Source organism: Neovison vison, chromosome 9 (assembly GCF_020171115.1).
Source record: "Neovison vison isolate M4711 chromosome 9, ASM_NN_V1, whole genome shotgun sequence".
NCBI lineage: Eukaryota > Metazoa > Chordata > Mammalia > Carnivora > Mustelidae > Neogale > Neogale vison.
This window is the reverse complement of record NC_058099.1, coordinates 13,522,941-13,546,912: the sequence shown is the minus strand read 5'-3', so window position 1 is coordinate 13,546,912 and position 23,972 is coordinate 13,522,941. Positions and strand designations below refer to the sequence as shown.

Genomic DNA, 23,972 nt, shown 5'->3' with positions numbered 1-23,972 from the left:
CAGGCAAAGGGGTCACGAGGCTGAGGAGGCCCGGGAGCAGAACGGGCGCGCAGAGCGGCGCAGGTCTCGGGCTGGCAGGCAGGCGGGAAGGGCCTCTTGCCAGGCACTTGGAGCTGTCCGCGCTCCTCCCCCACCCCAGCCTGGAGAGAACGGTCTCTCCGCTGGTTTCCCGGCTGCTGGCATCTCCTGGAGCGAGTCAGTAAGGGGTGGTCCCTTCCCACTCCACCAGGTACTGAACCTTGCCCTCGGGCGTGACCCTCCGGGCCAGCACCTGGTACTTCTCCCCACAGGCTAGCCGCCCGGCCGCGCCGAAGTAGTTGGTGATGGAGGACTTGAGGTGGGACAGGGACGAGTCGTCCTCGCTGATGCTCTCGAAGGTGTGGCTGTCGATGCCTTCGTCCAGCCGCTCGGGGCCCGAAGCCGCCTCGGCACTGCTGTCTGAGGGGCAGCGCCCCCCCAGCTCGGCTGCCCGCCGCTTTGCCCGCAGTGGCAGGTACGCTTTGGCCCCCAGCTTCCTCTTGCGGCTGCCCACCGTCCGTCTAGGTCAGCATGGGGAGAGGGAGACGACGGGAACGGGATGGGGTCATCCTGACGAGCCCTCTTCCCGAGCACCCCCGGACACCGGACACCGGGCACTGGGCCAGGCCCCGGGGCCTGGCGGGGGATGGAGTATGTCCCTGGGTCCTCCCCACAGGCCAGAGGAGGCTCGGGAGGAGGAGAAACTGGCTGCGGGGGAGCAATGAGCCCGGAATTCTGATGAGGGTGTGCCCCCCACTAAATGCCTGCGGAGGCCCTGCTGGCGCCACTTGGTCCCTTCCCTGGGCGCTCCTGGACTCGTTCGCAGCTAGGAGTCCAGTGGTGTGGACGGACGGGATCGACACACTAAGGGACCTTGTCCCCAGAGCCTGGACTGGAGAAAGGCGGGCGTGTGCGTGCAACACACACACAGGGACAGAAAGAGCTGGTGGAGAGACGGACACACATAAAAGAAGAGGTGCGTGTCCACAGGTGCTTCGGAACAGAAAGCGAGCCCCGAAGAGCTCGGAGAACCAAAGAAACAGGACGAACCAAATACAAATACAGAGGTGGCGCCCTGAGATGCCCGCGGGCGCACGGATGCCAGGAGGCCAGTGTCCTACCACGCAGGTGCAGGAGCCTCCCACACCGCTAGGGACCAGCTCCTGCCAGACACATTGTAGCCCTGCCCAGGTCCCCAGGCGTTTCTGTCCCCTCTCCCAGACCCCCCACAGAGGTAGACAGCCAAGAAGCAGGACACCATACAGAGACCTGCAAAGCCATGGCACACAGAGGCCAAGGACCCTAGCATGGAAACTTCCCAGTGACAAGTGTCACATCCCCTGCAGCTGAGGCAGAGCATCCCGAGTGGCCATATGCAGCCCCATCTGCACCCCAGGACTCAAAACCAGATGGTTCCAGACCCAGACTCACAAGCAGAGAGGGCCAGGTCCTCACGCTAGAGGAGGTATGGGGACGGGGGGCGGGGGGAACTAGGGAGATGGACGGAGGCCGAGTCCGTCCCGCAGGAACCTCACCTGGAGTCATAGGAGAGGCTGGTGGAGGCCGAGCCGGAGGTACTGGCAGCGTCAGTGGAGTCCACATCTGAGAAGAAGGTCTGGCCTGAGCTGGCACTGAGAGGGAGGAGAGGGTGAGCTGCCCCCCGCCGTGCGTCTGCCTGTCCCATCTTCCACCCTGCCAGCCCTCCAAGTCCAAGGAGTCCCGGGACACTAGAGAAAGCCTCCCCTCGGCACCATCCCCGGCGGTGATGGGAGCCCTGATGAGCCTGGCCCCGACACCTGGCTACTCCACAGACCCGAAGGGCCTCCATTTCCAGCCTCTGTTCCCATCTACCAGCCAGGCAGACCCAGGTGAGGAGGTTCGGAGAGGCCGGAGGACTGTGCTGAAGGTGCCCAGTTAGTAACTGCTGGGAGGGGGCTGGAGCCCAGGCCTGTCTGGCCGAAGCCCTCCTCCTCCAACAGGAAGCCACCACATGACTTTTCATCCTTTCGGAACTGAAACGGGGACTGTGCAGCCCCTCCCCTGAGGTGCCCCAAGCACGAGGGGCTGTGGGAATACACAGGAGCGTCCGCACATCTGGGTAGTGTCCAGGAGGGCTCCCTGGAGGAACGGGAATGTGGGATAACCTAAGCAATTCTGGTATCTGAGGGCCGGGAGGAGCAGGAGAGGGGCTGGAGAGGACGGGGCGGCCCAGGCCACATGGCCTGGCCTTTGATCCTGCTCTGGGGAGCCGTCCCTGGGAGTCCTGGAGCCTTCCCACAGGAGGAGGGTGTGCCGAGACCGCGCGAATGTGGGAAGAGCGGCAGGCAGCCCATGCAGGCGGCCTAACGCCGTTTGGACCCTTTTAACTGGAATGACCCTGGAGGGAGCTTCCATTCCTTGAAAGGCTCTCTGCTTTGCGCCTTCCAGAGCCTTCTTTCATTGCTGGGGGAGGGAGGCCTCACTGCTTGCTTCTACCGCCACGCTTTAGAGCAGCCCTCTGCTGGGTCCCGCACAGTTTCCTTTTTTTTTTTTTTTTTAAATGTTTTATTTATTTGATGGAGAGCTAGAGAAGAGTGCAAGTAAGCAGAGTGGCAGGCAGAGGGAGAGAGAGAAGCAGGCTCTCTGCTAAGCAGGGAGCTAGATGCGGGGCTCAACCCCACGACCCTGGAATCATGACCTGAGCTGAGGGCAGCTGCTTAACCAACTGAGCCACCCAGGCGCCCCACACAGTTACCTTTTTAAGCTCTGAATTTCATCCAGCGAGAAGTCGAATATGCTGGCCAGGTGGTGGTTGGTGCTCCAGGCTGAGGTAAAGTCGCTCTGTGGACACAGGATGGATGGGGATGAAGGTCAGTGAGCATCAGACACCTCCCAGAGCACCCTCTCTCCGCCGAGGGCCACACAGGCTCTCTGAGAACTGGGCCTCCCCAGGGTAAGAATTGCCACCCACTCTTTCGTCCTAGGCTGACCAGGGAGCTGGACCATCCCGGTCCTGCCCCCAACTCTGTCTCTAGCTGACTGCACGACCTTCCTATCTGGGGGCCTCAGTTGTCTGAACTGCCCAAGGTGGACAGAAGAGCTGCCATGCTTCCCGGCTCAAGGGGTTGGGATGCACAGCAGAGTGAGAGGCTGACTACAAGTGCTTCGCAAGCCATCAGGTTGGGGGACATGTGAGGACCGTTAGTGTCCCTGCCCACGCGGAGGGCTGCGGTGCCAATGCCTGGCCACTAAGGAAGGAGTGCTCTGGGCACCTGTCGCCGGCTGGCCTCGGCCAGTGGCTGACGTGTGACCTCAGGAGAGTTACTGGCCCTTCCTGGTCCATGGTGACCCCACGGGACTGTGGGGGCAAGGACATTACCTCCCCTGCCCCGCCCCCCTTGGCTTGTGGGGAGAACTTGGGAAGACAAGGGAGTGGTCTTGCAGTGCCTGGCCTTTGCAGGGATCTGGCTTCTCCTTTAAGGGATGTGGCAGAGTGCCCCCGGGCCTGGGGGGCTCAGCTCCCTGCACAGGAATCCCTGATATGGGCTGACCCTGTGTGTGAATGTGGAAAGCAAGAAAACAAGAAACTAACACTGGGAATAGCATCTTCCAGCAAAAACTTTGATCTTTTTCTTCTATAAACTCGCCTTTTCTGCTGCTGGAATTCGTGAGGCAACAAACTGTGGAGACAGAAAGGGGAGAGGGGGGCCGGGTCAGAGCCTGAAGGCCCGGAGGGAGGAGGGACAGGACTGGGGACACAGCAGTGTAGGTGGGGAAAGACACTCTTTCCGGACAGTGGGTGTGGGAGGATGTGGGGGGCGGGTATGGTGGGGAGAAAAGAGAGGAGGCTGCTCTGTCCCCAGTGCCCAGGACAAGGGGCTCAGCTTGGCCAGGAGAGCCAGGGACCCTTTACACACTCTCACTTCCCCTTCCCTCTCTGCCTAAGCCCTAACCCAGCAAGGCTGGGCCCCATGACCTGGCTTGCCCTCCAAGCAAGGCAACAGGGGCCACAGTGGAGGGAGCCCAGGGTGTGGGACCGAGGCCCAGCTCGGTTGCTAACTGGCCCTCTCTGGTGCCTCCAGTAGGGCCTATCCGGGTGGAGATCTTCCCTGCTGGAGTCTTCCCTGCTTGCTTGGATGCCACCGTCCTTTCTGGGCCCACCGCACAGCCCATTGGCTGGGGCCGGAGCTGGGAGGAGCAGAGACCCCGAGCTCAGTCCCCAGGCACTGACCCAGGCTTGCTCTTTCCTCTCTTACGCAGCTCAGAGGCGCCGCCGCTCTCGGTGGGCACCAGGCCCTTGTCGGGCAGCAGCTTCCCTGGGGGGTTGGGGGGGACACGGATGCGCAGACGGAAGATGCACTTCTTCTTCTTGATCTCTTTGCCGCAGAGGAACCTGGGGGGTGGGCCGGGGAAGGAGAAAGCTCTGGAGTCTGTCGGTCCATCGTCTTCCTGGTCAGGAGAGTCAAGCATTAAAATAACCTGCTCTGCCTTCCTGGGCCTAGAGCTATAATCCAGGGTTGTCCGTGGAGATGCTGATTCCTCAAGACCCGTGGGACCGGGGGTCCCGGAGGGTGGCTGGGAATGTGGCTGATGGTTCCTCCCTGTCCTGCCTCTTGCTCTTCCTGCTGCTCTTCTCCCTTTCCTTCTCCCGTGCCTCAACCAGCCCTGAGGTCACCTCCTACAGGAGGGCCTCCTCCAGCCCCCAGCGGAACTGCTATGGCCGAGACACTAGACTCTATGCCATTCTGTTTTCTGGTCTCCCCAAGGAGACTGCAAACACCTCCAGGTGCTTCCCTCCTTCCAACACTGGCTGAGCTACTGTGAGCTGCAGAGGTGACTCAGACAGGCCTACCCTCAGGAGACTGTCCACAGAGAGGGCAGGAGACCCCACTCTTTAAGACTAGCACTGTGTCTGGGCCCCAAACCACGAGAAGGTGGAAGATAGAGTGGATGATTGCGTCTAGAGATGTCTGGAGGGGCCTCACAGAAGCAGGGACCATGTGCTATTCCTCACTGCATCCTCGGCACCTACACAGGGCTGGCCCAGAGTAACGCCACAACAAACAACCATCCGGGGAACAAATGAGTGAAAGGGACAGAAGAGCACTCTAATTAGCAGAAGGGTCAGAGCCAAGGCTCTGAGTGAGAGAGTGGTGGGTTCAGAATGGCCGACACCCAGAATAAATACGGCAAAAGATCAGCGGCAGAAGGCGTGAGCAGGGTCTGCTCAGGAGAGGCCTTGAATGCCGCGCTCAGGATCCTGGGCACTCCCTGCAGTGGCAACAAGGAATGTGTCAGCTGTGTGCTCTGAGAAGGTGTCAGCAGTCCGGAGGGGAAGACACAGCCGAGGATGAGGTAGGAGGCTGCAGCCCGGCCGGGAGATGATGAACGGATCCTTCCGTGCCTGGCTCAGAACCACAGATGGCTGGAGCAGGAGGGGCCCTCAAAGATCAGGGGTACACCCTCCATGGAGCCAAGCCAGGACCCAAACACATCATGCTGCTGGAGGGGTTGGGGAGGCATCACAAAGGAAGTGGGGTGGTCCCTGAATCTTGAAGAATGGGTAGGACTCATCTAGTCAAAGAGAAGGGGAGGGAGACCCAGGCTGGAGCAGTTTGAGCAAAGGTCAAGAGGCAGAGAGATGCTTTACACCCAATCCCACTTGCTGGGGGCCCCCCCCACACTCCCTCCCTCCCCTGCACGCACCGGCTTTTGTAACTGTTCAGCGCATTGAGGAGATGTGGTCCTCGGTCCGTCACGGGGGTGCTGGTGAGCTGAGGAGGAGCAGCCAGCAGGAGAATCAGACCCAGCACAGGACCCTTGTCCCTTCCCTCCCCTGATCTCTGAGTGAGGATCCTGACTTCTTCTAGGATTCTAAATCTTTTCACCTCTCTGAGCTCACTTCTCCATCTGGAAATGCAGAGAGTCAACTCTTGTCCTAGATGGATCAAGAGGTTTAATGGGTCACCCGGGGGCGTGGGATACTCAGTCAGTTAAACATCTGCTTTCAGCTCAGGACATGATCCCAGGGTCCTAGGATCCAACCCAACGTCGGGCTCCCTGCTCGGTGGGAGAGACTGCTTCTCCTTCACTTTCTACCCCTCCCCGCCTTGCTCTCTCTCTCTCTTGCACATGCACGCTCTAATAAATAAGTAAAATCTTAAAAAAAAAAAAAGGTTTAAGAATGTCCATGCTCTTGACCCCACCATGATACACCATGGGCTCTATCATAGAAATGGAACACGAAATACAAACAAAGCTTTAAGTACAAAAACCTTCCCTGCATCAGTCCTATGACCAGGAAGTATGCAAAGTGGGGAAGAGACAACTCGCCCAACCAGAAGGAACGCAGTGAGTAAACCATGGTGGAAACCAATGGAGCCATTACAAATGTTGACAAAAACTCTTTCAGAATATAGAAAAGTATTTGTGATGTAATGTAAACTGAAAAAATGATTTTAAATTTTATCTACTATATAATGTAAGCCAAGGAAAAGCAGACATAGAAGAAAGGATGGGAGACGTCAGTAGCGGTTGTTTTTGTGCAGTGTGATGGGGGAATAGGGGTGGCTTTTTTTTTTTTTTAAGTGGGCTCCACACCCACCACAGAGCCCAACATGGGACCCGAACTCAAGTCCCTGAGACCAAGACCTGAGCTGAGATCAAGAGTCAGACACTTAACCGTCTCAGCCACCAGGGGCCCCTGGATGATTTTTTTTTAAAGTCTATTCCCTTGGGTGGCTCAGTGGGTTAAAGCCTCTGCCTTCTGCTCAGGTCATGATCTCAGGGTCCTGGATTGAGCCCCGCATCGGGCTCTCTGCTCAGCAGGGAGCCTGCTTCCCCCCCCTCTCTGCCTGCCTCTCTGCCTACTTATGATCTCTGTCTGTCAAATAACTAAAATCTTTAAAGTCTATTTCCTTATACTTTTTAGTACTTAACAGTTTTTCTACCAGGAACACATATGTTCTTTTTATAAATCAGAAAAAAGTTATTAAAAATATTAGCTCTACCTATTTTTTAAGGCTTTACAATATGTATCAGTTTTTAAAGATTTATTTGTTTGTTTTAGAGAGAGAAAAGGTGTGTGCACACACACCCACGGGGTGGGGGAAGGGAGGGGAGAATGTGAAGCAGACTCCTGGCCAAGCACAGAGGCTGATGTGGGGTTCGGTCCCACGACCCCGAGATCATTACCTGAGACAAAACCAAGGATTAGCTGCTCAACTGACTGTGCCATCCAGGTGCCCCAACAATATCTATGTCTTATAAACTATCAGATACTATAAATGAAGATGTCATTATATGAAAAGCTTCTGCAAAGCATAAAGGTCATTTTTTTTTTTTTTGTAAATTCCTGTCTTATCAAAGAGAGATTTGGGGCACTCAGTAGAGAAGATACCTCACTCTGGATTGGTGGAAAGGAGTCTAAGGTGGTTGTTAGGGAAAAGGGGGCATGGCCCCCCATGGGAGAGCTTGGTTCTAGTCCCAGCTCAGCTCAGCAAATCAGTCTCCACCTCTGATGTCCTGAAAGCCTCTGGTTTGTTACTTTGCTCCCTGAGTCCCAGGCCCCAGGCCCCGGGGGACGACTTCTGCTAAGCAGAGTGAGACCAGCAGGGGGCAGGCCCACTTCACTTTCCATCGTAACCAAGTACCTGGAGGTCAAACACCTCCGTAGAGAGCCCTGCTCCAGCCAGATCCACCCCTAGCTCCCTGCTGCTAAGTCAGTGAGACTCCAACCCGCCCGCTGGCAAAGCCTGGGCCAGGAAGCCCCTTGCAGGGCACAGGCTCAGAGGCTTGGACTCAGGGACATAGCAGCTAAGAGGCTCTGGTTCTTTGCCCCAGCCCACAGCCCTCACAGACAGGCAGGGCTGCCGAAGAGCGAGCCCTCAGCTCCCCAGATCCCGGTCTGGTCCTGGGCAAACTGCTCCCCTCTTGGGAGCTTGGGAAGCCCACTGGGGAGCTGCCTCCCGCCACTCTGCCGTCCCACGGTCCTGCGTACCTTGCCGAGCTGCAGGAGCTCCCAGTGGTGGTTGACAAAGGCCAGAATCTCCTCAAAGTCAAAGTACTTCTTCTTGCTCTGCACCCCCAGGTTGTAGAGGGCCAGGTGAACCACATCCACCCTGGGCAAGGGGGCGAGGAGGTGGGGCTGGGGTGAGGCGGCGGCCTGCCCGGCCAGGGCCGGGACCTCCTGTGTCCGGGCTGAAGGGCGGGGGCAAGGCTGGGAGCTGGTGGCTGGAAACGGAATTGTTCCCGGGGGGAGGCGGGAGCGGAGCAGCTGGGAGGGGACGTGGGTGGGCCGGGTCAAGCCCCACCCTCTCACCATCGGAGGGGCAGCCGCTCGATGTACTCCGGGCCCTGGTTACACACGGAGCAGAAGAACAGGTAGAACCTGGGGGCGGGCGGAAAAGGGCCTGTGGTGGGAGGGGCTGACACCCTACCCTAACCCAGACCCCCGCCCCGCACTCCCCTCCTGCCTTCCCACAGTCAGCACCGTCCTTGTCCCAAGGGCTAGTGGCCCTATAGCGGATGGGGGTTAGGATGGGACAGGACAAAGACCAAGAGAGACTTTCCCACCCCTCCTTCCCCCATGTCGTTATCCTGGAGTGCGGCTGAGCTCGCAGCGAGCTGGGCTAGGCTGAGCTGGAGCGGGGACCCTCTTCCCCTCAGACATGCATGCACACAATCACAAACACGACACACTGACCAAGACACACAATATCTGGGGCAACACACAGAAGCCTTCTGTCAGCTTAGCCCCATTTATCAGAAGCCAGATCAATCATCCACCTCCCAGTTGCCCCTCGAGTAGCCAAGGTAGGGGTGGGGCGGGGCTGCCTCTCTCCTTCTTCCCCAGACACTGCAGGAGACTGGAGCTTAGGGAAGGTGGGACTTTGTCTAAGGTCCCCCCACAAATCGGTGGCATCTGGGGCTGCGGCCTGGTACGTTCCTCTGCTGAGAAGGCCTCCTTTGCCCCAAGCTGCCTCTCCTAGACAGGGGCCCACCATCAGAGAACCCCGCATGCGCAGGGCCCGGCAGGCAAGCTGGAAGAGCCGCTGCCCCCTGTTGCTCTCCCGCTCAATCCCCTCCCCCATGACCCCCACCCCCACCCCAGGCTGAGCCCGGCCAGCCGAGCACCTACCGGTCTCCGAACATCATGGGCTCATTGAGGCACTGGGTGCAAGCCTCGTGGAACCACTGCCGGCACCGGTGGCACTGCAGCATCCGCAGGTACCATCTGGAGAGCCAGAGGAGCCAGGGTCAGCCAAGCCCGAGCTCCCAGCCAGCCAGCGGCCTCAGCGGCCTGGCCCTGCACCAACGCATGCTCCGCCAGGGGCAAAAGGAAGAGAACTCACAGTTACCGAGCATGGACGGAGCCTGCACCGGGGGCGGTCCGGGCATGCGTTCCATCGGTTCATCCTGCCGTCTGGTAAAAGACGGGCCACTGCCCTAATTTTTACGGGGGACTCTGAGCTTAAATGGCTTCCTCAGGTCACTCGGGACGCGAGTGGGGTATGGTGACTCAAATCCTGGCTTTCTCCCTTCAAAACCTGCACTCCTCATGCCACACCAGAGCCCCATCTCTGGACTGCACAGCACACACCACTTCTCAAACAGCACCGAAATGGAAGGGTCTGCCCGGGAGATGTCATGGGAGCCTTAAAGCCCCTGTAAGCTCCAAGGGCAGCACCGTGTCTGGTTTTTCTTACTCAGTCCTCTGTCTACCTTATGCTGGCCATCCAACGACTACTTCACTGAGCGGGAAGGAAGAGCAAAGTGGCACTTCCTTGATGAAAACTGATGCTTTGTTTGCGGCTTGCCAGGTGAGGTCCCTGGACTGCGCGCGCCTGGGGTCTGGGTTAAACTCTGAAGATCCCTTGGTCCCCTCGACACCTGCTCGGTGTTTCAGGGAAACCCCTGGGAGATGCATTTTTAACAATCACCCTGAGCAGCTCTGCCCGGTAAGCACTGAGAGCCACTGTCTCAATTCTGTAAAGGTCTCGTTAAGCATTTCTCCCTTTTATCCCAAAGACCTTCCCACACGCATGGAAGTTGATGACACCAAGGTTGTTAACCCCACTTGAGAGATGAAGCACTTTAAGTGACTTGCCCAAATTACCCAGCAAGGTTGGATAAGCTCAGCCTCTAGGACCCCTACTACTTGTCAACAGAGCTTGAGGATAAGATTCAGGACTTTGATGCATCCTGTGGGCTGTGTCCTGAGGACACAGACCCCATCTCTCCCTTCTGTGGTTCCTGCCACAATGTCTGGTGCAGTCAGTCCAAGGGAGCGGGCTGAGTTACCCATGGCTACATGGACCCAGCCAGGTCAGGAAGAATCGAAGACTCCTGCCCTACAGTAGGGACAAGAATCCCCTCCACAGCATGCCTGACACATGACCCGCACCCCCTGCTTACATTTCCAAAGGAAAAATACCTTAATATCTCACCAGGAGCCTGTCTCACTGACTCTGACAATGGAAAGGTTTATCCTCAATTCCGTGCCCCAGCAGTAACAGCTCACATGTATTAAGTGCTGACCAGGAGCGAGGCACCAGGTGAGACTTTATGTGAATGATCTAATCGCTGCTCTGCTCACAATCCCATGTAACGGGAACACTACGATGAGAACTGGGCCCAGGGGCTGCGCACAGCTCCAAGGGGCTGGGAAGATCCGGACACTCTCTTCATTACCTTCTACCCTTTCTGGGAGGTGCCGGCTGAGAGTGCAAGCCGGGCCACCTCGAGCCCCGCCTCCGGGCCCCACCCAGCGGCCTTAGCCCCGCCCCTCGGGCACAGCCCCGCCCCTCTGGGAGGCCCCGCCCCTGCCGCGGGTCCCCACCCCCACCCCCACCCCGCCCCTCGGGAGAAGACCCCGCCCCCGCATCCTTACTCTCCCGGCCCGCCGCAGTAACAGTAACACTGCTGCTGGTTGGTACGGTGGGGCGAGTCCCATTCGAGCTCCTCGGGCTGGTAGGACAGCACCATCTTCACGGCTTGCAGCGTCCTGGCGATGGCGCCCTTCTTCAGCGCGCCGCCTTTCTGCAGGGAGATAAGGGTCTGACTCAGCCGTGGGGGTCCCGGCAGGGGGCTGGTGGCTGGGGGAGGGGGGGTGGCGGTGCGGGGTGACCACACGAGTCTGCACGCTGCGGCTAGCAAGGGACATGCTGACCCCGCGGACCCGCAGATATTCCAGCGTAGTGAGAAACGCAAGAAGTTTTTCCTCATCGATTCCCAAATCTATCCTCTCTCCATCCCGAGGCTCTCCTAGTAACAGCATTTTAGGTAACAATATAGGTAACAATAATAACCAATATGTGTTGGGGGGGTACTCACATGGGTGTTGTCTTTTGATAGCAAACACCATTTACTGGGGGCTTCCTACCTCTGGCAGCAAACCCAGATCCATTTTACCATCTGTTGAAGCTCAGGGGGGGTTAATGAACCTGGCCAAGGACATACGACTTGCTGGTCAGAGGCAGCAGCACTGTCTGCTTTCAAAGCCCAGGCTCTGTGACCTAGAGCCCAGGGCGTGTAGGCTTCCCGGTGACGTGGGGAAAGGCAGGGAGTGCAAGGAAGGAGGGCTCACCCGCACAGCCAGCGCGAAGATGCAGCGTCGGCAGAACCAAGGTGTGAGCAGGGGTCGGTCCGCACTGCCCGCTCTAGGGATGTGGCACTGCTGATGGTACCCTACAGCAGAGGGTGAGTGGTGAGTGCCCGCAGGGGAGCAGCAGCCCCCAGGCCAGTGCCAGTCAACCCAAAGACCACGGGGCTGGGGAGGGCGCAGCAAGTCCGAGCACCTGGGTGCCTGCCAGCTGCCAGGGGATTGGCCGGGGATCTTCATCAAGGCAGGCAAGCTGGTGTCCAAGCAGGCAACTCAAAGACAGCCTGGGCCCCGGTAGGGGTGACACCACAGTCTGGCTTCAGCCTCTGTGTCCCATCTCTCCACCCATTCTCTCTACTGGGTTAGGGGGAGCTCCAACCTGCACATCTTGTCTTACTTTCCAGAAGCCCCAGCTCTCCCCAAGGGTCACCTCCCCAGGCCCTCATTCCCAGGACCAGTCCCCTTTCACTCTTGGAGCTCCAACAGAAGCAGGAAGCACGCTGAGATCCCAACAGTGAGGCATGTCCATTTGGCCAGCAGGGGCTGGGGAACCTCCGGTCAGGGCCTCCTCTGTGCTCTGCTCACCACACTCACCCAGGCCACACTTCCCACAGATGAGGATCTCATTGAGTGGCCCTGACGTCTTCCCCAGACAGATGCTGCACTTGGGCTCCTCCCCCGGAACACCAGCTGAAAGGGAGAGAAGCCCTCCTGGGTCAGGTCTGGCTCAAGGGAATTAGAAGAGTTTAAAAATTTACCATCTAAGCCTCTTCTCAGTGTGGGACCTGGCACTGGGCCCGTGGGCCCACTCACTGAATCGCCCCAACCATTCGGAGCAGCCTGGTATCATTAGCCCATTCTAAAGACCAGGAAATTGAGGCTCAGAGTGGTTAAGTCCCAGAACTTAAGTAGGAGAGGAGGGATTCGAACCCATGACTGTTTGACATCAATTCCTGTGTTCTTTCTGACCATATCCTGCTTCCTCTTCTGCCTAATTTAGTTTTTTATGTAAACAATAATAGATTATAATGAAACTCCATGTTCTTAACAATTAAGAACTCATAGCCAATCTTGTTTTGACTATATTCCCATCTATTTCTTCCTCTTGTATTATTTTGAATCAATTCCCAGATACCTAACCATTTTCTGAAAATATTTCAGTATGTAATTCTGGAAGATCAGGATACTCTTTAAAAAAAAAAATGCAACATAACTACAGGGCCTTTATTGTACCTAAAAATTAAAAACAATTTAATATCAACCAACAAATTCAATTAGTGTTCATATTTCCAACTGTTTCTTAAATAAAAATGTCATAACAATTTTAAGTATGTTCAACTGCTTTTTATGTGCAAGTTCTTTCTCGTCTCTTTTCTTTTTCTTTACTTTTGGTTACTGTTGAAGAATATGTGTGTTTATGTGTGAAAGGTTTGATATATATTAATACATTCTGATACATGTTTCTGTCTTGTCCTCCTGGCAGACTCAAAGTTTTATAAAGGCAGAAATGGTATCTGCTCATCAGTAAGTCCCCAGGACTTTCTACTTTGTGTAGCACATAATGTGTACAAGACACGTTTGTTGAATACATGGTCTCTTGCTTCTTATTCCTGAATATGCCACTGCCGGTCACAGTGAACCCGCACCCGCTCAGGGAAGTGAGTTGCTGATGTAAGCCAATAAAGTAGTAAGCTTGATTAAGTAATCAATAACACTGGCTTATCCAGCCTTGTGCTCTCATCTTGGGTGATGCTAGAGGGACACTGTCCTGCCTGTGGGGCACAGTTATCTGGCTGGGAAGACAAGCTGTTCCTAACAGGTGAGCACTGTTAACCTGTCCAGGGTCCCCAGCACCGGTGTCTTTCTTCCCTTGCTGGCTCCCTACGCCTTCGATGGGAGAGTAGCTCAAGAGAAGAGCTCCCCATGCTTTAGACCTTTATAGAAGAAACAGAGTGACGGGGCACTTGGAGAAGAGTCTCCACGTCAGCATCAACCATGACACCTTGGAGACAGGGGTGGTTTGGAACCTCTACGACCCGGCTGGGCTCTGCGGCCCCTACTTGGCAGGCCCCTTGAAGTCCTTTCTTATAGTAACAAATTCTTTCAGAAGTGCCACCCCGGAACTCAGCAGTGCTAAGCTAAGTGCTACACTTGGGTTCTCATGTCACCAGCCTGTGAGGCCACTAATGTCATCCCCTCCTTTCTTCAGGGGAAGAAACTGAGGCTCAGGGAAGTGGCGTCACTCGCCCAAGGACATGTAGCTAGCGAGCGGCAGAGCTGAAACTTGGCCTGAGGTCTCCCGAGCCTACACTTGGAGCTCCGTGTTGGAAGTGTAGCAGTGTTGGGACGGCTGAGTGGCGTTTGTCATGTCTGTGGGAAGGAAGAACGATGGCCAGAATGGGAAAATGTCAGCTCTCTGTGTACAGGGAGGGCACCCAACCCAGCTCCCTTTCGAAGGCGGTCCAGCTCTGTCCAAGCATGTCTGTCTCCACAATGCCTGGTCCGTCTCTGCTTTCTTGGCTTCCCACCAAGACTAGGGCTGCCTCCACTAGTTTTCTTCACATGTGGACAGGGCACACCGTGCTCACATCTAGAGGTGCCAGTTTTGATTGCCTGGGCCCCTCGCCCAGGTTCCTAGCCCCAGCCTGACCCTCAGCTTTGCGCAGTTGGGGATGATGTGCCATCCCTGCTCTGCCGGCACCTCCCCTGAGCGACCTTCTCCACCTGCCTGCCTCCCTCGTGGCGTGGGAGTGATCAAGGGCATGATGGATGTCAGAAGTGCCTTTCCAGGTAAACACACAACTAGCCATCCTATCTGCTCAGGTGGGCTTGTTGGGGGATAGGGATCCATGAACAAGGCCAGACACAAGCAGTACAAGAGAGGAGAAGAGAAGGAAAAAAAAAAAAAAATCAAGCGGAAGAGGAGAGAGGGCCAGGGATGGGGCCAGGGAGCCCAAGCTCTTAGGAGTACTCACCATGCTGTATGTCCTTCCACAGGACCCAGTATTTGGAATTATCTTCAAAAGTCACAAGGCAGCTCTGCTTAGAACTGCTGACCTGGGGCACGAACAGGGAGGGACAATGTAAAAAAGTGGCTAGGGAAAAGCCACTGGGACACGGTCTTCCACTCCCGTTTTTGTCCCCACAGGATAGGGGGATTACACCTGCTCCTTGTGCCCCAGAAAGCAGAGCTAGGCTGGAAGGGGAGGGAGGACAGCAGTTCCAGAGGTAACTTGCGCCGGAACCCGGGGCCACAGTCAGGGTCTGGGGGAGCGCAACCTGGTGGGAATGCAGATGGCAGCACAGGCTAGGTGGCCCTCTGAGATCCCTTCCAAACTGATGTTGTTTTGCTCTCTAGGCACACAGAGCTCTATTCTAAAGACCTGGTTGGAAGACACTGGCCCTAAAGATGGCACCTGCAAAAGCAGGTTCTGGGTCCTTCCAGGATCATCTTTTGAGCAGGAGGGGCATGAAGGGAGGCTTAGGCTGGAGGCTACACCTGGAAACTGGGACCAGGGAGGAGAGGTTTACCCTCTTGATCTTCCCGAGGTAATACAGCCCATCGGTCCAGCGGCACAGCACATACTGGCCCTCTGTCAGCTTGGACATCAGGTCTTTGAAGTTGTTCTTGGCTTTTGCAAGGGCCCCCTTGTTGGGGAGGTGGGTGGTGGCACCATAGGAGTCCCGAGTCCCTGGGTCCAGAGAGCGATTCTCCATCGGCTTCCCCTGACACTGGAAGAGAAAGAGAAGAGGATTTTTATTCCCCGCTCTCCTGCTTCAGCAGTCCATCTGGGGAGGGAAGGAGACTACCATTTACACAACCTACGGTACTACGTGCCAGGCACTTCTACCATCTCATGGGATCCTTGTGACAGTCCTGTGAGGGAGACTTTATTATTCCCATTCTATGGACGGAGAAACTGAGGTTTGGCAAGGGAAAGTGGCCAGTGGGGCAGAGGCCAAGCCAAAGCTCATAATCAGGTGGGCCAATTCTTTTTTTTTTTTTTTTTAAGATTTTATTTATTTATTTATTTATTTGACAAACAGAAATCACAAGCAGGGGGAGAGGCAGGCAGAGAGAGAAGGAGAAGGGGGCTCCCTGCCGAGCAGAGAGCCCGATGCGGGGCTCCATCCCAGGACCCTGAGATCACCACCTGAGCTGAAGGCAGAGGCTTTAGCCGGCTGAGCCACCCAGGTGCCCCAAGTGGGCTGACTCGAAACCCTGCCTCTCTTCCCACCCATACCATGCTGCCTTCTAAAGATAAAGAATCTCTCAACCAGCCATAGAGCAGTCTCCATGTCCAGGTGGCCTGAACTCCCAGGCTTAGGAGCCTGAGGATTCATCCCTTAAGCAAACATGTTCTGAGCGGAGGGCCTTTTCCAGGGGAGCATCGAGAAGACTTCGCTGCTTGCCAACCCCCCACCCCACCCCAGCCCAACCCCTGCCCTGAGATCTGGCCAGAGGAAGCTCACCTAGGAAGGAAAACTCCTAGATGACTTGTGACTGGGTATAGATGGTCCACCTGTGTCTTCACAATCCCCCGTTCTGCTCTCAATTATGCATTGATTTAATGGAAACCAGTCCTGGGACATTTAAACTCACTCTGTTTCTACTCAGATGCAAATATGCTGCTAGCAGGTAAGGCAACACAAGCCACCCTCCCAGCACCTGTCTCTCCTACCATCCTGTTGAACACACTTTTGCCCCACTGCTCTCTTCTTCCTGCTAATGGGACCACTAATGGAAACCCCCAAACACCCGAGCACCTTTAGAGTTTTCCAACCAGTGAGTTGCCACAGTTGGTTAACTTCAAGCGCAGTGGATTTCTGGCATCTGGCCCCTCTTTTCCATGTCCCTGTCCTGATCTGAGTTCAGGCCTCTCTTTTGCTTGGGCCATTCACTCATCCCATAACTATTTCTCAAGCCTTGTGCTCACTTACGCAGGGTGCTGGGATGGGGAATGAGACCACCGGCAAGCACTGCACGTCACTCCCTGCTTTCCTGTCTTCCCATCAGACACTTCCACACGGCCACCAATTCTTACTTCTCCCTTCCAGAAACCTTCTGTGGCTCCCCAGTGTCTTCACAAGCTTTGGCCCCCTCCTCCCCTCTCTGGGTTCACCTGGCTCTATGCCCCTCCACACACTCTCCGCTGAGCCCAGAGGAACACAGCCTTGCTCTGTTCCCTGCACCCCTTACCCAGGTCCCCTCCTTTTCCCTGCTGTGGCAGGGGGCACCTGGTGTTTGTAGACAGGGAGAGAGTCCTGTGTGTTTTGCTGTGTCAGTGCGTGTGGACTCCTGTGAGATTGTGTTTCACGATGTCTGCGGCCGTGTGTCAGTGGGTATATGAAATTGAATACATGTGTGTGCCTGTCAGGGGCCCTGGGGCAGGCAGGGCACTGCTGAGGTCTAGGCTCCCCAGACGACACTGGCCACGTTCCCCTCCACCCCACACCCCCATTCTGCCCTTTTCTGGACGGCAGAGCAGTGCAGGCATTGGGCGAGGTAATTGCACCGAATCCCAGTCTTCTCCCTGCCACCTGGCTCCCGGGCGCTGCGAAGTCCCCGCCCGCCGGGCCTGGGCCCGGGGCCCCGCAGGTTCACAAACTGACACTTCCTCCCCCGCTGCACCGTTGGGAGCCGGCCCGGTCGCCGCGCCCCCACTGGCCGGGGGCCCCCGGGTGGCGGCCCCCTCCCCGCGCCTCCATCCTCCCGGAGCGGGCCCCCGCGGGCTGTGATTGGTTGATTCAAACCCATCTGCAAAGAAATGCCTGTTTGCGGGTTCCCGTCGGCGTCCAGTTCAAATCCGCGGCACCCGGAGCGCGGGGCCGGGCGGGGGCAGGAAGCGAGGATGATTCATGCGCCGGGGCCTCTCCCAGGGCGGCCGTTGGCTTTTTTAAAAAGGGTGTTCGGGGCGGGGGGGGGGACTTGCAGAGGTACCCCCCTCGGGTTCAAGCGCTCCTCTCTTGGGTTGCTCCGACGCCAAGCCTCCCTGTCCCAGTCCTGCAGCAGCCTGACTTCAGACGTGAGCAAAATCCCAAATGCCTCTGTCCGTCTCCACCCGCGCCGCCACCACCACCCCCCGCCCTCGAACGGGAAAAAGTCAAGATTTGGGGCCAGGGAGCAGCGACCTGTCACCCACGCCCCCCGCCCCCAAAGGCTCGGGGACCCGGGCGGAGCTCCCCCGCCCCGCAGACGCCGCTTACCCCCGTTCCAGCCCCAGGCATGCAGTTCCCCGGAACCCCAAACTCCCCCCCGCCCCCCCCCGCCGCCTCCCGAGGCGCTCGGTTCGCCCAAGTCCGGGGAGCCTTCGCAAAGAGGGACGTGTGCCGGGAGCAAAGCGTCTGGCGGGGAGTCCCCGCTGCACTTACCGCGAGCCTGCGTGTCGGCCGGTCCCACTTGGAGTCTGGCCACCAGGCGCATCGGCGGAGGCGGCTGCGCGCGGCCCGCGGCTGCCGGGCCGAGTGTCCGCCCGTGGGGCCGGGGTCGGGGTCTCGGCGGGGGCGGGGCGGGGCGGGGGCGCCGCGGGGAGGAGGGGGGGAGGCGGGGGAGGGAGGGGCCGGGGCGCTCAGGAAGGGGCCCCCCGGGCGCGGGGCGCCATCTTTTTCGCGTTTTCCCGCGAATTATTGACGTCCCGCTTATGTAATTAGCGGGGGCCGCGGCGGCCTTGCCATTGGAGCCTGCGGCCGCGGGGCCCCGCAGCGCCGCCCGCCCGCGCCCGCGCCCGCCCCCGCGCGTCCCCGACCCCCCGCCCCCCGCGCGCGCATCCCCGCCGCCCCGCTCGCCGGGCGCAGGCACGCGGCGCGACAGCACGGGGACGCGGAGCCCGCCGCGACCCGGCCACGCCGCGGGCACACGCGGAAGCACCGCCGCGCGCCGCCGGAGGAAACCCTGCAGGCTGTGCTGGGGGCGCAGACCTCCCGCGGGCCCGGACGCGCTGCGGGGAGGTGCGGACGCGCACTGATTGCCCGCGGAGCCGCGACCCCGGGGAGGCCGGACGGGGCTCCCACACGTGAAAGCACGGCCGCCCACGCTTGCCGAGTGGACGGTCGGCACCGCGACAGGGCCCCCACCGAACGTGGAAAGGTCCACGGCGCACCCAGCGCGGACCCAAGGTCCCAACGCGTGCTACACACAGCACACAATAGAGACACTTACAGGATGCAGGCACAGAGACACACAAGGAGAGACACAGTGTGCACGGCATAGACACACAACAGAGCATACACGTAGTGTAGACGAGCAGCAGGCATAGACCCAAAACACAGTAACAACACCGACACGGGCGAGAAAGTATCCCAATGACATATGGCGCACAAACACAACGCAAAAATACAATCGCAAATACATACCACAGACACAAACACAACATATAAATAGTTCACACTGTGAAATACAACATGCAGCGTCCTAGAAATAGAGGAAACGGACATGGCTCCAGTCAGAAAGTGTCCTGGCCCAGGGCATAAAGGGCAGACTTGTGCCTATCCAGACTCACTCTCTGTTGGGGGGGGGGGGGTGGAGAACACTTGCAAAGAACCCCCCACCCTGTCCTTCAGCCTCCTCTGACCTGCTACCATCCCGCTCTGCAGATCCCCCTGGGAGGCTGGGCCAGTGTGTGCATCATGGGTGTGGTCAGTGGACATCCCCATCCCAGCCTTCCTTGCTCACTGTCAGGTTGCCCACTGTTGGCCCTTTGCCTCGCAGCCTGGGCAGATGATCTCTCGGGCTGGCTGGCTCTGCCTTTAGGGTGCGATGGACAGAGCTGATGGGGGGAAGAGGCTGCCTCTGGGTCTGAAGGGCCAGTTCCACTGATTACTGGCTGTAGGACCCTGAGTTTCCTTATCTGAAGAGAGTTGCTGTGAAGATTAGAGTTTATATTTGTACAGCCCCTGGTACCCAGTGGGTGTGCTGTGATTACTGTAGTTTCAAGAAATTATATATTCATTGAGGGCACCCTTGCAGGGGGACTAAAGTGGGAGCTAGGAAGCCCACAGTTTCAAGGGAAATCAGGTGTGGGCACATGCAGACATCAACACACACATACACATATGAGGGGCGTGGTGCAATGATCTAGATTGTGGAATTGGGAGAGTCCTGGTTTCCTGTCTGGTTCTGCCTCGGGGCCCCTATGGGATCTTGGGTAAGCTGGTTCCCTTTTAGGCCACATTTCCTCATCTGTTCAAAGGACTTATGAACACTACTCCATCTCACAGGTGGTTGCACTGATGAGGTTAAAATCAGATTATGAATGAAGATTAAAATAGCATAATGAAGGAGCAGATGCTTCTGTAGAGGAAAAAGGGGTATGCAAAGTGCGGAGTTGTTAAAGCACTACACCAGAAGGGTAGAGAGCATCACCAGTGATTGTTCAGAGGCAGCTCTGACTTTGAATTGAGAAGAGGGTATAAATATCTTGGGAAAGGCAGTGTGTAGAATCTGGAAATAGGGAGGTGAGCCTTCCAGGTGGGGAAAATGGTATGTGCAGGAAGCCTGGGACAGAGCAGGCTGATGGGGCTGGAGTTCAGTAGTGGAGGGAAGCAGTGGAAGGGGAGCTTGGAAGAGAAGGTGGAGCGGACTTTGGGGCTGTACTCGGTTCGCAGTCCACAGCCAACCAAGGCCACTGGGCAAGGTGACAGGCTAAGCTGTGCGTCTTCTAGAGAGAACTGTGGGAAGTGCCATGATCTGAATTTACTTTGGGATCTGGGAGGAGCGGCTTGCAAGTGGGGACAAATAAGACAAAGACAACCCAACTGCTAAAAATAAAAATAAATGGTTAAGGATAGCAATGGGCAATTCACAAAAGAGGAAATCTAAATGGCCAAAAATATGAAAAGAAGTTCGGCCTCACTGGTCACATGAGACATGCAAATGAAGAGAGCTCTGAGCTGTGCTACCTCATTTCATACCCACCAGACAGGCAGAGCGAGAGGTCTGTCAACATGGGGTGAGGTGGGGGGGTTGCTGAGCACGTGGCACGGTTGGAATCCCCATACACTGCTGATGAGCATGTCAGGGGCTCCAGCTACACTGGGCAAGTGTTGACAAACTTTAATGAAGTGCAGGTTGCCTCTGCCTGCCATGCAGTGACTCCACTCCACTCACTCTGCCTCTGATGCTGAGAACTTAGACCTTAATTCATTGTCCATCCTCATATGTCCAGATAAATCATGATCTCTTCATACATGGGTGACAGATGGGGTATAAAAATAAACCAAGACTATAAGCTTCAACACAGATGTTTCCTAGAAGGGAAAAAATAAAAAAGTCCAGCATCAAGTTGTGGAATAGGTACAGTGTCCTATAAAAAAAAGTATTCCAAAATACTCAAAACTGTCATATATATATATATATATTTAGGGACACAGGTACAAAAAATGTTAAAATGTGTATGAGAAATCAAAGACACTGAATTAATCTTAGTGGTTACCTCTGGAAAGGAGGGTTGGGAATGAGATCAGAAAGAGACACACAGAGGATTTCATTCTAACTGTGGTGGTCTATTTCTTAGGAAACTAAAAATATCTGGAGCAAAGGCAGCCAACATTTGACAGAACTGGGTGGCCCGTCCATAGCTGTTCTCGGCAGACCTTCTCCTTCTCAGGCTCAAAACATTTTCTCTGGTTTTTGTATGTTTAAAATATTTGGAAATTTCCTTTATTTGTTTTTAGTCATTTCTACACCCAGCGTGGGACTCGAACTCAGCCAGCCAGGCACCCCTGAAATATTGGGTAATTTTAAAGACCTTGATGAGAGTGCAAAGAGGGGTTGGTAACCACACCAGCTGTCACGTATGTGGGCCCATCATGGTTGCCATGTCCTTTTTTTTTTTTAAAGATTTTATTTATTTATTTGACAGAGAGAGATTACAAGTAGGCAGAGAGGCAGGCAGAGAGAGAGAGGAGGAAGCAGGCTCCCTGCTGAGCAGAGAGCCCGATGCGGGACTCGATCCCAGGACCCTGAGATCATGACCTGAGCCGAAGGCAGCGGCTTAACCCACTGAGCCACCCAGGCGCCCACGGTTGCCATGTCCTAACATGTCTGTCACAGAGGCCTGCCAGAGATTGGGACCCCGGCAGGGCACCCTCCAGACCTATTTCCTAGGGAGAATATGGAGGCCAGGTGATATGATTTGTCCAGGGTCACACGCAGTAGGGAGGGAGGAGCGGTCCCCTTCTCTGCAACTGTGTCTCTGCACCTGCCTGTCCCAGGAGACGACAAAAGGCCAAAGGACCTCCAGGGGAGGTCACCCTCCCTTCTGTATTCACCCTTCTCCGTACACTGCGCTGTTCTAGTTTTTCCTATTAAGGATGACTTGGAAAATAGGGAACAGCACAGGAAGAAATAAAAGTCACTTGTGATTTTCTCCATCTTTTCAGCTTTATAGAGGTGTACATAGTTCCTACACCATAAATTCACCTGCTTTCAAAGTACAGCACTAATTTATTTTGAGAGAACATAATTTTGTTCCAGAAATATTTTTCGAGTGCTCTACAAAGAAAAACTTATTTTCACAAATATGGATAATTATTGTTGCAATACAATTTTGACAAGCAGCTATAGTAAAGCTACTTTTACCCTTGAAGCCAGGTAGCCAGCTAGTTGCATCTGTGTTTCACTGCCCAGATTTGGGGGTCAGTTAATAACGTCCCTGGCACAGAGGTGTCAAGTGTTTTCAAATTATAGTAGAAAGCATGATTGTTAACACCATTTAAAAAACAAAAAATAACAATGACAACGACACTTGACAAGGTCAGACTCTGACCTGTTGAAGTACTTGTGGTCTTGGTTAGCTGCCAAGCCATAAACACCTTTACCTGTGGCTTCTTTGGGGAAATGAGAGAATGCAAGGTTCTGCCCCCTCTTTGAGCCCAGGAGGGGAGAAAAAAAACCTTGCTGAGATGCAGGGGATCCTAACAGCCCTCCCCACAGGCGTGCTGCGGGACCATCGGTGGGTCCCTTCCCTCCTCTGAAATATAGCCTCCCTCTCTGTTAAGTGTGCTCTATTCACAATTCAACATTCGTTGAATTCCACACTTAGGGCAATGTGCAGTGGGCGTCTGGACTAGAGCTGGCCGGTGGGATTGCAGAGACAGACCCATCAACATTAAGAAAGCGGTCAAGGCAAGGAGTGGTGGCCTTGAGCAATTACCAGGGATCTCTAAGGCTCCTGTGACAGCACTGTCACTCTATGAACGGCACGGAAGTTTGGTTTCTCCCTCTCTGGGTGGCCTTAAATAAGTCACTTCCTAATCTGGGCTTCCGACGTCCTCACCGGTTAAAGCATAATGTTTGGGATGAGCAGTTCCTAGTCTTTCTCCACAAAGGCTCTTGTATAAAGATGAGACCACCAAACGCTGCTTTTATCATAGGACGATTCTGTCTTCTCTTTTGTGTGAAATAGGTCCACATTCAAACAGAACTTTGATAGATATGATACAAATAACATGACTGTAAAATATAGAATTGATAGACAGACAGAGAGGATCCAAGCCCAAAGCAAGAGCACTGGCTATTTAGTACATCTATGCCGTCTATGCTTTCAGAGGGGATTACAGAGAACGTTCAAGCCACTCTGTCTCCTTTGCTTTATGGTGGGATATTCATGACGATCCCCAAGGGAGTGAAACATATGCCACATGCCAGGCATAGCCCTGGGTTTCACATGAGCTATCATGACTCCATTTCACCCGTGAGGAAACAGTAAACTTGGCAGAGGTGAGCCTCGAACCCAGTAGTCTGGCTCTAGAGCCTTTAACCCCCACACCCTTTGTCTCCTATGAACATTGCTACTGGGTCTGTCATAGGGGCTTGTGCTGTTTAAGACACTTTAAATACCTCATGCAATATTTCATCTTATGATAATACTTTATAGATGAATAATGCTTTGTAGTTTACCCAGGGGACCCTCACATCACTCACTCCATCCCCAAGGCCGCTATACAAGAAGAGCAAGGTGGCATTATGATTCTCCCATGTTGCAGTGATGAATCTGAGGTTGAGGTGAAGTGATGTGCCCTCAGCCACATAACTAGGACATGCTAGATACCAGCCTCAGGGAGCAGGGAGTCACAACAGTTGAAGATCTTCCAAGTCAGGTCGTCCAACTCCTCTTCTGGGGAAACTGGTGCCTGGAGAGCAGGTAAGGCTTGCTCAAGGTCATCAAGAAAAGATTTGTTCAAGGTCAAGCAATCAATCAGCAGATGAGCCAGGCCGTGATCAAGCCTTCTGCCTCCTTGCCCAGAGAATTAGGGCACATCGTTTTTGTCAGATCTCCAGCAGTCCTTGAGTTTCTCTATTGCCAGAACTTGTTTAAAAACCCTTGTGGTAAGAATGTTCTCTGCTAGGTGACATTCTCATGAATGTCAGAGG

At 55.4% G+C, this 23,972-nt stretch overlaps 1 protein-coding gene across 2 annotated transcripts; it reads right to left on the bottom strand.

The window, feature by feature from the left end:
• Positions 1–113: 113 nt before the first annotated feature.
• Positions 114–18,074, bottom strand: PHF19 (PHD finger protein 19). Of its 2 annotated transcripts, XM_044265026.1 has the most exons (15): positions 17,972–18,074; positions 15,131–15,331; positions 14,575–14,656; positions 12,194–12,289; positions 11,585–11,685; positions 10,889–11,037; positions 9,137–9,232; positions 8,318–8,386; positions 7,997–8,117; positions 5,704–5,771; positions 4,229–4,390; positions 3,590–3,677; positions 2,753–2,838; positions 1,554–1,649; positions 114–539 (listed from the first exon to the last, which is right to left on the bottom strand). In XM_044265026.1, the coding sequence occupies exons 2-15, from the start codon at positions 15,314–15,316 to the stop codon at positions 197–199; spliced, it is 1,743 nt and encodes a 580-aa protein (XP_044120961.1). In that variant the 5' UTR covers positions 15,317–15,331; positions 17,972–18,074; the 3' UTR covers positions 114–196. The 2 variants fall into 2 exon arrangements, with proteins under 2 accessions (XP_044120961.1, XP_044120960.1); XM_044265025.1 differs by lacking the exons at positions 114–539; positions 17,972–18,074 and having other exon boundaries at positions 1,563–1,649; positions 4,254–4,390; positions 15,131–15,619.
• Between the last annotated feature and the right edge of the window lie 5,898 nt (positions 18,075–23,972).

What these genes read in the sequence shown, in the direction of transcription:
- PHF19 (XM_044265026.1), bottom strand. Translation starts at nt 15,316, where the DNA reads ATGGAGAATCGCTCTCTGGACCCAGGGACTCGGGACTCCTATGGTGCC. An exon ending in GAGCGGCTGCCCCTCCGATG is followed by an intron (nt 8,118 to 8,317) that starts GTGAGAGGGTGG and finishes CCCCTTGCCCAG; the next exon opens with GGTGGATGTGGTTCACCTGG. An exon ending in AGAGGAAAGAGCAAGCCTGG is followed by an intron (nt 3,678 to 4,228) that starts GTCAGTGCCTGG and finishes CTGTCTCCACAG; the next exon opens with TTTGTTGCCTCACGAATTCC.